Source organism: Prunus persica, chromosome G6 (genome assembly GCF_000346465.2).
Source record: "Prunus persica cultivar Lovell chromosome G6, Prunus_persica_NCBIv2, whole genome shotgun sequence".
NCBI classification, from domain to species: domain Eukaryota; kingdom Viridiplantae; phylum Streptophyta; class Magnoliopsida; order Rosales; family Rosaceae; genus Prunus; species Prunus persica.
Window position 1 is genome coordinate 10,618,209 of NC_034014.1, and position 16,891 is coordinate 10,635,099.

The 16,891-nt window shown below is 36.9% G+C and overlaps 2 protein-coding genes across 4 annotated transcripts; both read left to right on the plus strand.

The window, feature by feature from the left end:
- On the plus strand, nucleotides 2,891–4,424 carry LOC18774757 (NAC domain-containing protein 90). The gene is made up of 3 exons (XM_007207417.2): nucleotides 2,891–3,071; nucleotides 3,259–3,554; nucleotides 3,818–4,424. Exons 1-3 carry the CDS (start codon nucleotides 2,918–2,920, stop codon nucleotides 4,127–4,129), a joined length of 762 nt encoding a protein of 253 aa, XP_007207479.1. The 5' UTR covers nucleotides 2,891–2,917; the 3' UTR covers nucleotides 4,130–4,424.
- LOC18774369 (vesicle-associated membrane protein 714) lies at nucleotides 12,167–16,206 on the plus strand. 3 transcript variants are annotated; one of them, XM_020566657.1, is made up of 5 exons: nucleotides 12,170–12,815; nucleotides 12,936–13,126; nucleotides 13,610–13,773; nucleotides 15,441–15,563; nucleotides 15,689–16,206. In XM_020566657.1, the coding sequence occupies exons 1-4, from the start codon at nucleotides 12,599–12,601 to the stop codon at nucleotides 15,529–15,531; spliced, it is 663 nt and encodes a 220-aa protein (XP_020422246.1). In that variant the 5' UTR covers nucleotides 12,170–12,598; the 3' UTR covers nucleotides 15,532–15,563; nucleotides 15,689–16,206. The 3 variants fall into 3 exon arrangements, with proteins under 3 accessions (XP_020422247.1, XP_020422246.1, XP_007205865.1); XM_020566658.1 differs by lacking the exons at nucleotides 15,441–15,563; nucleotides 15,689–16,206 and adding an exon at nucleotides 14,450–15,421 and having other exon boundaries at nucleotides 12,167–12,815; XM_007205803.2 differs by having other exon boundaries at nucleotides 12,172–12,815; nucleotides 15,441–16,202.

A 16,891-nucleotide genomic window follows, 5' to 3' on the forward strand; every position in this document is an offset into this window, starting at 1 on the left:
CGTCTAATGGTAGATTGAGTGTTGTACTCTCTCAAGACCTTCACCTAATTGCTTATTTGAGCAAGTCTCTGTCTCCAAATCACCAGCTTCTCCTTCCTTATGATCGTGAAATGATGGCCATTTTGTTTGCTGTTAAAAAATGGCGCCCTTACCTTATTGGTTGGCCATTTAAAATCATCACGGACCATCAAACTTTGAAGTATCTCTTGGAACAACGCATTACCACATCGGCACAGTAGAAATGGTTATTGAAGCTGTTAGGGTATAATTATACCCTCGAATATTGCCCCAGTTCTTCCAATACTGTCTCAGATGCTCTTTCTAGCCAACATGAGTTGCTGGCTATTATGGGTCTTAGTCAACTTATTTTTGATTGCATTTTCGAGATTCAAGCTTAATATTTTACTGATCCCCACACACAAACAATCATTGAAGACCTCTAAAGTCATGGGTCTGCCTATAAAAACTATTCCCTCCATGGTGATTTACTCTATTACAAAAAAGGCATCTTCGTGATTCCCACTTTCCCATGTTGTCACCGCATCTTAGATGAGTTTCACTCCTCATCCACGGGTGGTCATTTTGGATACCTTCATAGTTATAAGCGTATTCTTTGTAGTTTCTGTTGGCATGGCCTTAAAATTGATGTTAAACACCATGTGGCTGCATGTGACACTTGTCAGCACATCAATTATGAGACAATCCGGAAGCCTAGGTTGCTTCAGCCCTTGCCTATTCTACACCAGACTTGGACTGACACTGCAATGGATTTCATTGAGGTTTACCCTCTGTTCACAGTCACAATGCGATTTTAGTGGTGGTCGATCGCTTATCTAAGTATGGTCACTTCATCTCAATCAAACACCCCTATTTTGCCGCTAAGATTGTTGATGTCTTCATTGCTGAAATTTTTCGTCTTCATGGCATGCCAGCGACAATTGTGAGTGATAACGACCCAATCTTTGTCAGCCAATTCTAGGAATCGTTGTTTCGTTCAAATGGCACCGAACTTTGTCGCAATTCGACGTATCACCCCCAATCTGATGGGCAGTCTGAGGTCTTTAATTGTACCCTTGATCATTATTTACCCTGCTTTGTCAATGATAAACCCAAATCATGGGTTCAATGGCTTCCTTGGGTGGAATGATGGTATAATTCCAACTTTCATTCTGTCATCCAACGCACTCCCTTTGAGGTTGTTTATGGCCACCCTCCTCCTCCCATCTCTGCTTACCTTCCCTGGTCTTCTCCGGTTCATTTGGTGGATACCACCCTTCGCGACAGAGATACCTTACTCAGCAGTTTGTGTGCTAACCTTTAACTGGCCCAAGATCGCATGTGCCACAACACTGCACACAAGCACTCTGAACACGAGTTTCAAGTCGGCGATTGGGTTTACTTGCACTTGCAACCCTATCGCCAATCTTCGGTGAGTAAAACCCATTGCGCCAAACTCACTCCACGCTACTATGGACCTTATAAAGTTTTGGCACGAGTTGGTAAAGTCACTTACACCTTACAGCTTCCTTTTACCTCTCGTATCCATCCCACTTTTCATGTCTCCTTGTTGAAGCCAAATATTGGTCCACATGTGACTCCTTTTCCCACTCTTCCTCCATTCAATTTTGCTGGTCATATTCTGGACTCCAGAGAATGTGCTGCAACAGGGCATGTGCACTAGGAACAATACCGATGTTATTCGTTGGTTGATCAAATGGTAGGGCCTTCCAAAGCATGATGCGACTTACGAAGATGCCACCACCATCTAGGAATGTTTCCCCAACTTCACGACATAAGGACATGCCTTCTGCAAGGAGGGAGGACTGTTACAACTATGAATAGCTCACCATTGTGGCTGAGTCCTTATATTGTATTTAGTTGGCTTAGTCTAAATTTCCTTTTAGTAATTCAGTTAGTAAAAGGGTGCTGACGTCAGATTCACACCTTTTGGCTTTATGAGTTGTATTTAAACGATTTCCTTGGAAATGAATGGCAAGCAGAATCAGATATTTCTCTACCATTTCTTACTTTATTGCATTTCCTTTCGCACATAAACCCTAGTCCCTAACACCCACCCCCCTCCCTGGCCCCCCGATTTCTTCTCACCCTCCACCCCAACTCGTAACCATAGCCCCACGAATTCAGAATCCAGAAACCCTAGCCTCGATTTCTTCCCCCTTTCTTCCTCTTGATCTCCCCTCCCTCCCGATTTTTGAAACCTTAAGGGGTTTTGTGAAAACATGAAAAATATCAGAGGGCCTTGCTATTTAATGGAACTTTTAATCGTTTTATTAATTCTATACTATTCTTATTAGTACTTTAAAGATTTATATGACTGGTGCATGCTCTTCGATGTACGAGGATGGTTTGACAAAATTGCCCTTAAGAGCATGGACATATGATCACGTGGGACCTTTTTAACGAGAAATTTAACTAAATTTGACAATAAATACAATATTGAACTTGGTGCTCGACTTAAATCGATTGAATGCGAGCAACCAAAATGAGCAGTTTGACAAACTTCAAGACTATTTGAAAAATAAATAAAAACAAGATGAACTTCAATTGTAGCATGTAAACAAAATTTTCTTCATTAAAATGAGTGGTGATGATGTTGGAAGGGAAAAGGTTACGTCATATGGACCATGGGACCCTTAATATTGCTGGCTTTTAACGATGTAGATAATAGAGCAGCTGACTAGTTCAAAAAAAACCTTTTTTAAGTGATAAACAAATGGAATAAAGAATAGGACAAAACTGCCATTCATAAACGCGTGGAAGTTTCCACACAAACCCCATTTTTTCCAATTTCACTCGGAAACTCTCTCTCTCTTCATCATGTCTAATTTTGTACCCCCACTCTATATAAAAATAGCTCCCCTACCAAACACAAAACATAGAAATTCAAATAAATACAATGGAGGAGCTGCCACCAGGTTACCGCTTCTACCCGACAGAAGAAGAACTGGTCTCCTTCTACCTCCTTAACAAACTCGAAGGGAAGCGAGACGATACTCGTCGCGTAATCCCAGTCGTAGACATTTACAGCAAAGAGCCATGGGACCTTCCAAGTACAATTCCATTAACCTTTCAGCATTGTTTTCTTTTTCTTTATGTTTTTTTCCCAGGTTCGCCCTAGTATAAATAGAGGCGGAGCCACAGCAACGCCTGTTATAGTTTATTTTATTCATCATGGGCATTAAAAAAAAAGGTACAAGTATAGCTTATGTAATGGTTCACTCTGTTTTTCTGTTGCAGAGTTTTCAGGGGAGTTGTGCCATGGAGACACAGAGCAATGGTTTTTCTTCACACCAAGACAACAAAGAGAAGCCCAAGGAGGAAGGCCCAACAGGACCACAGCTTCTGGGTACTGGAAGGCCACAGGCTCTCCTGGGTATGTTTACTCCTCAGATAACAAGGTCATTGGAGTGAAGAAAACCATGGTTTTCTATAAAGGCAAAGCTCCAACTGGACGGAAAACCAAATGGAAGATGAATGAGTACAGAGCCATTGAAGCAGATAACCCAACTACCACTAGCACTAGTGTCCCCAAGGTATGTACTGTGGCCACGTTTGGTGTTTAGGGTTGAATTGGATTGAAAAATTCAAAAGTTTAATATATTGAAGTAAGAAATGCGCGTGACGTTGAATGATTTTTCATTTTGTCGGGATTAGAAGTGGATAAGTTTTCTTCACAACTAATTCATTTTCTACCTTTAACTTGGACAAAATTTGAAAATTAGCCTCCATTTTTTCCGCACTTTACCTGCTTGAATCCCGACATCACATTCTAATATAATCTTTTTTTCCTCTGTAGTACTTGAGGAATGAATTCAGATTGTGCCGGGTGTACGTGGTATCTGGGAGTTGTCGAGCATTTGACAGACGACCATTAGAAGGAAGTGGAGAGACGAAGCATCAATTGAGTGAGTCTATGGGTGGAACAAGCACCTTTTCTCTGAAGGCTCCAATGGTGGAGAAAGCAAGCTCATCGGATGAAACTTTTTCATATTCAGAAGAGCTTGCTGATCTCCCAGAGACGTATGCAGGGATTAACAGTACTAATTGGGAGATTATTGAAGGTCTTGAACAACCTCTATGGGAATGGGAACAATTAAATTTGCTTTAATCTAAACCTGCAGCAGTGGATAGCTATCTAGTCATATCAATCCATTTGAGGAAGCAAGCATAGGCCTAATTTAATTAATTAGTTTTTTTTTTATTTATACAAAAGATATTTGAAGGAGTTAGATTCGAACACACGATCTTGAGTGTAGTAAAATCTCAAGGATAAAGAAAAATTCCTCTTTTCTTTAAATTTGTGAATTCTTTGTAACCACTCATAGTCATTAGTATATATGTGAAATAAGTAGTTATATTTAAATCTTGGAATAAAAATGTTTTGAAGGAGATATTTGTCACCATGGCCTGTTGACTACATTTAATTTCCTGGATAGTCTTCTATTCACATCACTTTTGAAGAATGCCACCTGTATTTTGTCCTTAATAAAAAAGTGTTAGTAGAGTTCAAAAGCTTTTCTCCTTTGTAACCTGTGTATGGTTTAATGAAAACTCAGTTGACCAAGAAAAAAAGGACTCGGAAATATGCTTGTGGAAAAAAGAAAACAATTTAAATAAGCAAAAAAGGACTATGCTTGTGCTACCTCAAACAGGTGACAGCACTAAGTTGAAATTCTCAGTTTCCTTGACGCATTCAACCAAATGAGAATCCTAGCGGAAAAATATTTAAAAATCAAAAGAGAAAAAGATAGGTGGTTAGAAGCTAACTAGCCTTATATTCAACCAACCAAGGGTTTCAGATATTAAAAAAAAACCAACAAAAGGTTATGTTGTTCTCAGTACAAACACTCTCAACATTATCCCGTATGTGTGGCAAACTTTCAAACTTAACATGTGTACAATATATATTGGGTGACATGAGAGCACGTGTGGCCGTTGGGTCACACATGTGAATCTTTGCTCTGATACTATGAAGGAAGTTGAGATTCTACCTCAAAATCAATTGGCAATGTGGGAAGTAGCCCAACTCCTTATAAACCTAGGCTACGTCCCTTAACTTTTCAATATAGGACAAACACTCTCAACACAAAGCGGTTGAAAATGCTCTAATACGTGAAAAATTGAATCCAGCTACTTAGTTAGAAATTAGAATTGATATTGACGAGTTTGATAAATTGATCTTTATAAGTGCATTCAATAGGAATTTTAGGGGATTTTAAACAAGTTTAAATGTTATGGGGATTCAATCATATAAACGAAACCAAAATCCCCGAACCAACTACCAATTGACAAGAGGGGGTATGGGCTAAATCACCATATTTGTTTTATCTTCTTATCATTCAGATTGTCTTATCCTTTCACTTCTTGTTTTATTTATTTATTTTCATAAAAACTAACCGAAGTCAGATTTGTATCAACCACGTAATATTAAAACATGTGTCACACATGTTATAAACACGTCAAAGTTTTATTAAAGCATATATATGTGCTTTCAAATTATATAATCTCTATTTCCTACTTCGTTTCCTTTTTGCTTGTTCCCTTTTGTCTTTAAAAGAAAAGAAGAAAATGGTTATGATGAAAAATCTTGAAATTCTTTTCATATTTGTTGTTACGTAGAACCTTTATGCTGCTCTTCACCGAACAAAAAGGGTGATGACTATCCATAAGTTTATTAGACCTTTTTACCCCAAAAACAAAAACAAAACAAAAAAAAAAATTATTGAACAATTTTATGTCAACTTCCATCCTCACAAAAAAAAAATTTCTACAAAACTTTTTGAAATTAATTTTGAATGGGAGATTTGTCATCATTTTGAGATTACGAATAATTAGAACTAATGGAAAGTATGACTGGGATTTTCACCGATAAACCGAATAACCGACCGACATGACCTAATTTTTTTACCCGAAAAACTAATGTATTTAATCCTTTCCATTTAAGGGTTTAGTGGTATTCAATTGCGACCTTTAAAAGGTATTTAAAAGTTTTGTGGTATCGAGTTGTGACTTTTAAAAAGTCTTTATGTAACACCTCGACTCCAAATTTAATTCTTTATTTAAATTTATTTAATTGAAATTACGAAATTATCCTTGGGAATTTGGTCATTTTTTTTCAAAAAGAGTTTGGAGCAGTGATTGGTATATTTGGATAGGTCGTACTGAGACGAATTCGTAGACACGCGGTAGGCTTGAATCGGAGTTGTAACGAAGAAGTTACGAGCAAAACATCATCAGTGGCAAACTTGTAATTATTTTGAAAAACTTTGGTAAAAATTTAATTTTTTCACTTTTATCTCTCTCTCTCTCTCTCTCTCTCTCTCTCTCTCTCTCTCTCTCTCTCTCTCTCCCCCATCGCGAACAGCCCCCCTCCCCTTCGTTTTTCACAGCCGCCACCCTCCAAGACTATCACCGTCGCCACAGTAAACGACTGGCCTCGAGACCGGTCTCGTTCGAACCGCCACCTCTCCCTCGTCTTTTCCCAACCAGTCTCAGCCATCATCATCCACTGTGCTCGCCGGAATCCGTTGAAAACGAGCCGATTTTCACAGAACTTCTCAACGCTCGATCTCTCTCATCCGGCCACCAATTTGGTCGGGTGAGGTATGATTTCTCATCTATTTTCCAAGTTCTAGCTATCTGTTTCATAGGATTGGACCGATTTTGCATCTAGGAAAACGATTTCGAAACCTAGGTTTTGGCCAAATTTCAAAGTGAAATTCCGGCCAGTTGCCGTCCAAATTAGACCTCCCTGTAGTTGAATGAAGTGATCCTTACCTCGAGTAGTATCTAGGATAGGAAGGGTGAGTGCGTGGGCAAGGGTGGTGAAGCTACATTTTGTTCTGATGAGATTCTCAGGTTGTCACGAGTGCGTAGGATTTTGCGGATCTCAATTCGGACATCGTTTGACTATCGAACGGATTTCGCATATTGTGCGTTATCCGGGTTCGATAGGTTCTGACCTTTGGACCATTTCTCAATTAAAATATGTTGATCTAGGCACTCTTAGAATCATATGGGACTTCACGGATCGTGAATCGGAGCCTCGGATGTTCTAATTCAATTTCAAAGTTTGTGGGTTAGCGATAATCGTCCAATCGTGAGCGATTCCTAAACTTGTAACCTGACCTTAGGATATCTTGTTCTACGTACACGCACTGGGAACTTGGGGATTTAAGGATTTAATTTGTTATTTCCGTTTCGAAGTAATTTTATATTAATTAAGGGTTCGTATCTCGAAATAGGTACTCCGGCCACTCGTACACAGCAGGCGAGACCCTCTTAGGGTCGGGCAGCTTGGGACCATCTGTGAGTGGACTTTGTTTTCAAGCATACACATGGTTTTATTGATGAAAGATTTATGCATCTGTTTTAAATGGTATATGAGATATAATATATATTTGGTTGATGAATTTGATGTTCTTATAAGCATTGGCAATATATTTTGGGTTCGTATATATTTGAGTATGAGGGGTTGTTGAATTGAGATTGTGAAAAGAGTGAGTATGAGGGGTTGTTGAGAGATGTATGATTGCACTATGTAAGTACCATCCCCTTGTTACTAGGCTTCCCACACGTGGCGGTGGTAGTTCCGGCGTGTGAGACACTTGCAATACGTGGCGTTGGTAGTTCTGGCGTATGGGAAGAGTATGTATATTGCTTGGAATCATCACACATGACGTTGGTAGTTATGGTGTGTGATGATGTAGTCTGCACGCGTAGGACTTGGTTTTGAGTATGTGAGCTACACGTGGCATTGGTAGTTCCGGCATGTGAGCTATGAAGTTTCATCCCTCGGTTGGACCGCTCATCCCTAGCCGCATGATAGCACCTGGAAATCCTGCAGGCTAGCCAAACAATCCCCCGGTTGGATTGTTTCCCCGGTACATAAGTAATGAGAGAAGTATATGATATATCTATTTTTATATATTTATATATATACCTAGGTCTGAGTGTAAATCCATTAAAGTATATGTAGTGGGTTGGCAAGTGCAGTATAAGTTTGGGAATGAAGTTTGTGGTTTGAGATTTTTAGGTTCAACGGGTTTCTGAGATTAATATTTTTGAGCATTTGATTATGAAATGTGAATCTGCACGCTTTGGGCATTATTTTTACACGGTGGGGTTATTATGTTGTTTTAAATGCAAACTTTGTTTTTGTCCACTCATATATTTTCTGTTTTGCGCCCCCCAGCCAGTAGTCGCTCCAGGAAGGTTGCAAGTGGTGTTCGAAGGCCGAATCGTTTACATCAGTAGATTAGGCTTCGAGTAATTTCCTCATACTCAACTGTTCTTGTAAACTAAATTCAATAGATGCTCTGTTATTGCCCATGTTAGGTTTTTACTTGAGGCCGGAGGCAATTTTGTGTTTACTGTAAAATGTTGAAGCATGCTGCTTGTTGGGATTATATTATGTATTCTATGCAGGTTGAGTTTTTGTTGGGTTTGTGCATTTTACAGGGAAGACTCTGCCAATTTTTTGGTAGAAAGTCTCGATTTTTAGTAAGTGGGCCCGGCATCGGGGTGATGTCGGTAACAAAGAAGGGATTTGCTCCGGTTTTCAGGAAATTCTGGGGCGTGTCCTGTCACTTTAAATATTTGGTGGCATCCAAAAAGTCATTAAAAAGTAGTTAAAAGTATTTTAAAATTTAGTGGTATCGAGTTGTGACTTTTAAAAAGTCTTTAAATGTTTGGTGACATCCAAAAAGTTAATGACTTTTTAAATGCTTATTAAATGAATTACTTTTGCATACTTTTAAAGCTAATTGTTAATAGCAAAAGTCTTGCCAATTTACTAATGACTTTTATCAAATCCATTAAAATGTTTAAGAATTTGTCAACTCTATAAAAATTACTCATTTAAAAAAAAATATTTATAAATATGAATAAAGTCACTAAAAATTCTATAACAATCATTTGACAGAGCCTTTTAAACTTTATGATAGAAATCAACCAAACTCCAATAAAGTCTCCACCAAAGTCTATGAGGAGTTGATAGAAGTCCATCAAAATCCACAAATTCAAGAAGAGTCCATCACTCCCTTAAAAACCATTAAAATATTAATTGAATACAGTTCAGAAAAAATTGTATATGCCTTTTAGAGTATGGATAAAAGTTGTTAGCATGACGAATCTCTAATTGAAAAGTGATGAATCTCAACAATAAGTGTATGACTCTAGATTAATGTGCTAGTGCGTGAGTGGTGGTTGTGAGAGGTGGAGGTGGTTGGGTCTTCGAAGGGGGTTGAGTTTGCTAGTTTCTTCTTCTGCTTTTATTTAGGGGTGTATTCAATTCATATTTATAAAGATTTTTTTTAAAATAAGTGACTTTTATAGAGTTGATAAATTCTTAAGGGGGTGTATTCAATTATAACTTTTAAAGACTTTTAATGAGTTTAAAAGTCTAGAGGTATTCAACTATGACTTTTAAATAGTCTATAAAAGTACAATGGTATTCAATTGTGAATTTAAAAAGTGTTCAAAAGTTTTGGGGTATCCAAAAAGTTAATGACTTTTGAAAACTTTGTTAAATGAATGACTTTTCAATACTTTTAAAGCTAATTCTTAATACTAAAAATCTTGCTAATTTACCCAAGATTTTATCCATGACTTCGATCATTCTATAGCTGTGCCCATTGTGAGGGTGCACTATCATGTTTGGGTCTCTAGACCCCCTCCCTCTTTGGTTGGTGTACTATCAATAAAACCACCACTGTTTAGGATGGTCTCCCTTGCCCACTGCAGCACTAGGTTTGTACAGATTATGGTTGGCTTGTGACGTTCTTGTGGCTTTCTGAAGCAGCATCTTTCCTAGCTTTCCAATCTGTATTCATGTTCTTTGTATTTGGTTGTTCCGTTTTCTGTTTGCTCGTAGTCCCACTACATTTATCAATGCTGGAGATAAATATTAGAAGCAATTTCCTGTGGTTATACTACTCTATGATAAATATTAAAGGATAAATACTATTCACAAAATAAATATTAAAAAAAAGTATATAAAAGTATGTAAAACTCTATGATAAAAGTATATGAAAGTATATCACTAACTTTATAAAGTATGTAAAAGTCGTTAAGAATTTGTCAACTCTATGAAAGTCACTCACAAAAAGTCTTTAAAAGTTATAATTGAATACACCCCCCCTGAAATACTTTTATAGAGTTGATAAAAGTCACTCGTAAATTGGTAAGATTTTTGCTATTAACAATTAGCCTAAAAAGTATGGAAAAGTCATTCATTTAGTAAGCATTTTAAAAGTCATTAACTTTTTGGATACCACCAAACTTTTAAAGGCTTTTTAAAAGTCACAATTGAATACCACCAAACTTTTAAATACTTATAACTACTTCTTAAAAGTTACAATTGAATACCACTAGACTTTTATAAACTCTTTAAAAATTGAAATTGAATACTTCCAGACTTTTAAACTCTATAAAAGTCATTAAAAGCTTGAATTGTATACACCCCTTTAGTTTTTGAGTGCTGCTAAACGAATCCTAAAATTAACTAAGTATATACCCTACTACCAAACTATTTATTGAATTACTAATTTACCCTATATAAAATGACCATAAAGGATATATATATTGAATTATGAAACAAATATAATTTTAATAAATACACTCTACTCACAATATTCAACCATAATCAAACGTAGAGAAGTTTTGGTGGGTTAAGCAACAAGTTCGGCAACGATGAAGTATATTTTGTTAAAATGTTTTGTTAATTAGCTTCGGTACTTAATTACTTTAAGTATCTAACGTTGATGTTTTATTGACCGACTAGCTGTAAAAGGAAGAGAACCAAGTTTGATAATTTTACCGAACATGAAAGTCTTCTGCCATCACCCAAGTTGAGGAGAACCAACAATTCTTGGAGCTGAATACCCCATCGTTGTTAAGTCTATGATACGTTCAAATGTTTCCTCTTGGTTTTGTCTGGCAGTAACGCTAGAAAATCTATGATGGAGAAAATGGGAGATGGGATATTCACTTAGACATTATAGATTAGCACTAACTTCCTAATTTCGTATACCAACAATCAATCACTCCGATTTCATGACATTGTCGTTATTTGGCATTCAAACTTCATGTGGGACCTTTTTCAAGGGCATTCTCATCATTTTCAATGAATATAGTACCTGAAACATCTTGCTTCGTTAACATACATTATATTGCCAACAAATACAATAACAAGAATGCCTAATTGAGATAAGTAACGAGAATGCCCTTAAAAAAGAGTACGTTGTCTTGTCACGTGCCATAATTTAACGAAAAAGTGGCCAAAAGTGCCAAATTGTAACAATGTGTGAAGTTTGATTGATTAGTTGTAACTTGTAAATAATATGAGTTTAGGTTGTAATTTCACAAAAGCAGAAAAGTAAAGTGTCATATATGTGAATTTATCATAATCTAAAATTTGATGAGACCACCCTCCTTCCAATTAGTGATGGCAAAAATCCCACCTAGTCGGGTCCCCATCGGGTATCCGCCCCTAAAAGGGGGAAGATTTCAGGTAAAATCGGGGGATGGTACGGTGATCCCTGATTTTTAAAAATTATCAGTTGGAGATGGGCCGGGGATGATATTGTTATTTCTATCTCCAAACCTGACCCGATTAGTGATATGTATATATATATTTTTTTAAATAATAAATATTGAATATAGAATACATATTTCAATAAACCATATAGGAAACAATTCATGATTTTCTTGGTTGACCAAGAAACATATGGAAATTATTTTTTTTATGTGCTTTCCCCGACTCGTTATTAGAACTTCCTCCCATATTGTTTGATGAAGCTACGGTGCTAGTGCTACAGTGCTACCATGGTTTTTTTTTTTTTTTTTTCAAATTTTATTTTTTGTAGGTCTTTAATGTATTTTTATGTGATTAATTTTAGCGGTAGAATAAGAATTTTGTCACAAATATGTACTTTTGATTGTGGATAATATGATTTCTAGTAGTTTGTCAAATTATTGAGATGATTTTGAGTAGTTAAGTTGAATTTTATGATTTAATGAATGTAATTGAGTTGATTTTTTTTTTGGTCAAAATTGAGTGCAGTATATTTTTAATAAATAAAAATTGGGAATTCAGGGCGAGTTTGGGAGACAACCTCTTTATACGGACTTGGATGGGAGTTCCCTGAAATTTCTTACCGGGGATTGGGGCCGAGATGGGTGCGGAAATGGGGAGCAGTGACAGAGATAATATTGCCATACCTATCTCCGTACCGTCCTGTTGCCATACCTACTTCCGATCCTAAGAAAGTACCACGAACTCTTTGTGCGATCCGCTGTTAGTTTATCAAACACTATACCTTGACGCCCCGTGGACTCACCGGTGACAACAAATTTCTTCACCTTCCCCGCCTTCACTTTCAACTTTCAACTTCCCTTTCCTCTTCCAATAACATTAACAAAACAACAAAACAACAAAACATAAATATAAAATAAAAAGATAAATATAAAATAAGCAGTAAATCAGAATTCAAACAGCTCCATGAGACTTCGATCGCGATCGAAGTAGAGAGCTTTCAGAGCCCCAAACCCTAAGCCCCGAAGATCCGAAGCAGAGATGGCGATTCTCTACGCCGTGGTGGCTCGAGGAACAATCGTGTTGGCCGAGTTCAGCGCGGTCACAGGGAACACAGGGGCAGTGGCTCGGCGCATCTTGGAAAAGCTTCCATCGGAGGCGGATTCTAGGGTTTGCTTCTCCCAGGATCGGTACATCTTCCACATACTCAAATCCGATGGCCTCACTTTTCTTTGCATGGCCAACGACACCTTCGGCAGTGCGTAACGTATTTTCTTCAATTGTGTTCTTCAATTTCGCTTTGGGAATTCAATTTTGGTGCTTTCTTTTTCTGGATTTTATGGGTTTTGAGTATGTTGGTGTATTTGTTTTGGTGCAGGGAGAATACCCTTCTCATACTTGGAGGATATTCATATGAGATTTATGAAAAATTATGGCAGAGTGGCCCCTTATGCTCCTGCTTATGCAATGAACGACGAATTTTCGAGGGTTTTGCATCAGCAGATGGAGTTTTTCTCCAGCAATCCTAGCGCTGATACTCTCAACCGTGTGAGAGGCGAAGTTGGTGAGGCAAGTCTTTGTGCTTCCCTGGAATTTTGATTGTCATTTGGTCTTTCTAACTTGTTTCTTCGACTATTTGCCAATTATTTTTGTCTGGGAATAAGGAATCTTCACTTGCTACATGTCATTTTTGCCTGTTGCTTAAACAAGTATTTGAGGAAAACACATCTGTCATTTAGAAAGCAAGTCAATTGGTGTTGTCCATTCAAAGATTTCTTAGACACATTCATTTGTTTATTGAACTTTCACAGCTAGTTTGCAGTCTCAATGCACGATATTTTATATAAAAATAGTTATATGCTTTGTAGCATTCAAGTGATATGGTATTTCGTTGGCTTTATAAACTTTTTGTTTTCCCTTTTCAATAAATTTCTGATTTTGCTGCCCCTTCGTTTTTTCTTCTATTGTTTAGGTTTGTGTTTCATCCTTCAATGCATTTCTTGTTCTGTGTTTGGTTTGTTCTAACAGTCACTTAAATTTTGATATGTCTAGATACGAACTATAATGGTGGACAACATAGAAAAGATATTGGAGAGGGGTGACCGAATTGAGCTTCTTGTTGACAAAACTGCAACTATGCAAGATAGTGCATTTCACTTCAAGAAGCAGTCCAAACGGCTTCGTCGAGCTCTGTGGATGAAAAATGCCAAGCTCTTGTAAGTTATTTTGATTTACACAAATGACGTAGACTTATATCTTTAGGAATATGTTCAAGTTTTGAAAATAATAGGAAATGATTAGTATTAATGGTACCTTGAATAAGCTCACCATTTCAAGGTCGTGAAAAGGTAAACAAGCATAGTTAAAGAGAAAGACCTGGTGATGGGAATGTTTCATCTGTGGAGTGAGAATTTAGTAAACAAAAGTGATAATTTCCCCATGAGAAAATTTATTAATGAGCAAACCCAAATTTGAAAACAAAAAAGGCAAGAAACTAAATACACAGAAGGCAACAACAATGACCCAAAACTTAAAATCCTATCCACCCAAAAGAAAAGAAAAGAAAAAGGGCGGTTCAAATTCAACAATAAGTTGAGAAAATTCACATAAAATTTATCTTTGATGGAGTCTTTTCCTCAGACCAAATAAAGGTTAGAAGAATATTTCATTGAGAAATAAAGTACAGAAGTGAAAATTTGTAAAGGGGGGAAAACAGGGAAGCTAATTGTATGGGAGTTAGGCCCCTTATATACATTTGCAATCACAAGCCTGAAATCAATAACCATGACAGCAAAAAACTCCGACCTTTGTTTTTCTGGAAGGGAAAAGAAAACTCCTACCTTTGTTGGGGCCATAACTTTAATTATGTTGATTGGAAATTTTTTGAATTAGGCTTTGAAACTGAGGTGTTAGGGGATGGATTTGAAGATGGGATGCAGATTTGAATGGAGTGGACTGTGGACCCAAGTGATGTTGAAGCTAGAAACAATTTCAGTAGTGGAGAATCAACAGCAAACTGATTGGGGAAAGTTGTAGGCGAGGTGGAGGTGAGAGAAGAGGGGTGTTTCAAGTGTGTAGGAATTGTCGAGCAACCTTTGGTTTTGTTTTAAGGAACTTTCTTATCCCACTCAGGGAAGGAATGGTCTCCCCAAACTTTGAGGGGATTTGGAATGAAATTCGATTTCTTATTACTTTGTCTAACCAATTCCTCACAATTTCCATGGAATCTCAAATCCATTCCATCCCTGATTTCAGTGACCAAACATAGTTTGCAATTCAAGTGAATTCAAACCATCTTGCTGAATTTTATTTTTCTGGTCTTATCTTTCTTGAGATAACTAACCTTTTCTTTTCCTAATGGTGACTAGGGATTTTCTTAGTTTATCGAAAAAGACACATTCTTAGGTTACACGTCCTCCTTATCACCCCATGCATATGAATTTTAATTTCACAAGTGACAATGTGATGCTTTTAAGTTTATTATGAAGCTGTAGTCCGTTATGCGCAGTGCCATCTGAAAATGATATTTTGGTTTTGTTTATTCCAAAATCATCAAGTTGTGGCCACTGCAATTTTTTGAATGCATCAGCATTTTTTATTTTTTATTTCCTTCCAATTTGAACATGATTATTCTGTTCTAATTAAGTGGTAAGGAGTAAGATATCGACTTCACAACAGGATCAAATGTGTTGATTACATATGCAACTCCGAAATCGCTAGGCGCATAAAAAACTAAACGATTTTACTTACTCCGCTGTGGCCCTTGTGCTTGCCAAATGTTGTGAAGATAAAAGCTACATGATATATATCATATTTCCATGACTTGTTTGATTAGTATTCCCATTTCCAGTTCAGTGCATTGAAGGTTGTCTAATTGTGACAGGGCCCTGTTGACATGCGTGATTGTTGTGCTTCTGTACATTATAATTGCTGTTTGTTGTGGAGGCGTCACGCTACCTTCCTGCAGATCTTGACTCCTTCGCTTCTTGTTATAGTTTCTACTGCGGTAAGGAACAATTACTTTTTTGAAAATCGAAGTCAATCCATATGAAAGGGGGTTCCAGTGGTTGAAGGTTCAAATCTTTTTGGTGTATATTGAAGTAAAATATCGAACACTTTGCAATGTTCTAGGAGGAATCCTGCAGATTCTTTGTTTTGGTGCATTTGGAGTGAATTGCTGAGATTTCTTTTGGCAAGCCTGTCAAGTTGTTCTTACAGTGTGTCATATCATCTTTGTATTCTTTACGCCTGGGGATTTTGAAATTATCATTGATTATAAATCTTAAATCCTGCAAGTTGTATTCAACGGTTCAAGTTTCTGAGGTGTACATGGAAGAAAAATACGTATACTCGGTTCCAGTAATAATCCTGTAAATTCTTACTGTGGTTGTGCCTCACATCTATCCAATATTCTCTTCTAGTTTTACTACTTTTGAAAAGCTTCGCACATTTTTATGTTCTACTCTATTAGAAAACTCAATCTATGGACAATCGATTTGTTACTCATTTTAATTCCCCTGTAATGATTTTGTATATTGTAAACTTTGGTTTGTCCTTTCTGTGCGTTTATTATAGACTTCTTATTCAATACAGCAATGTTCTTACTGATGGAAGGGCCGGGAGCCTTCCATTGCTTTTGAGTTTCTAAACTGAATAGTAATTATGTGGGGCTGATGATTTGTCCAAATTTTCCTATACATCTTGAATAAATTTTTTTATTTTAGTTTTGGTTAGTAATCTCTAGTTTCGCTCAATCTGCATGTTCATGGCATACGTGGGTTAGGACGCAGCGTGTTCGCTTCCTTCCACTCAAGTTTGATTCCCCCTCCATCTAAGTTAAGATTAGTTTGGGGTGTGTATTCAATTAGGATTCTAGAGCGTTTACAAGATTTTAAAAATCCGGGTATATTCAATTTGGATTTATGAAAACTTTAAAAGAGTTTCTACAAGTCTGGGTGTGTCCAATTTAAACTTGTATGAATTTTTGGAAAATCCATACAAATATGGGTGTATTTAATTAGGATTATAAAAAAGTTCAATGAAATCTAGGTATATTCAAAAAGTCATATATTTGGAAAGATTTTATTGAGTGATAAATTTGGGTAGGGTTTAATGTGAGAGGAATAAATAACAAAGACAATAATAAATCCAACCTCTCCCCTAAGGATTTCATCAGACGCTAGTTTTTCTCTTTGCATACGCCCTAGCTTCTCTCTGTAGAAGACGAACATCCTTCCTTCATTTGTGAAGGTACGCTCCTTATTTTTTCTTTGATCAATACCTCGTTCGGTTTTCTTTTTTGATGATTTTTCTTCATCGTGTTTTTCTTGTTAT

Excerpts from the sequence above, each read along its gene's own strand:
- LOC18774757 (XM_007207417.2), top strand. The coding sequence starts at position 2,918 with ATGGAGGAGCTGCCACCAGGTTACCGCTTCTACCCGACAGAAGAAGAA. Across the intron at positions 3,072-3,258 it reads AGAGCCATGGGACCTTCCAA|AGTTTTCAGGGGAGTTGTGC; the intron begins GTACAATTCCAT and ends TTTCTGTTGCAG. Across the intron at positions 3,555-3,817 it reads CTAGCACTAGTGTCCCCAAG|TACTTGAGGAATGAATTCAG; the intron begins GTATGTACTGTG and ends TTTCCTCTGTAG.
- LOC18774369 (XM_020566657.1), top strand. The coding sequence starts at position 12,599 with ATGGCGATTCTCTACGCCGTGGTGGCTCGAGGAACAATCGTGTTGGCC. Across the intron at positions 12,816-12,935 it reads GGCCAACGACACCTTCGGCA|GGAGAATACCCTTCTCATAC; the intron begins GTGCGTAACGTA and ends GTTTTGGTGCAG. Across the intron at positions 13,774-15,440 it reads ATGAAAAATGCCAAGCTCTT|GGCCCTGTTGACATGCGTGA; the intron begins GTAAGTTATTTT and ends TAATTGTGACAG.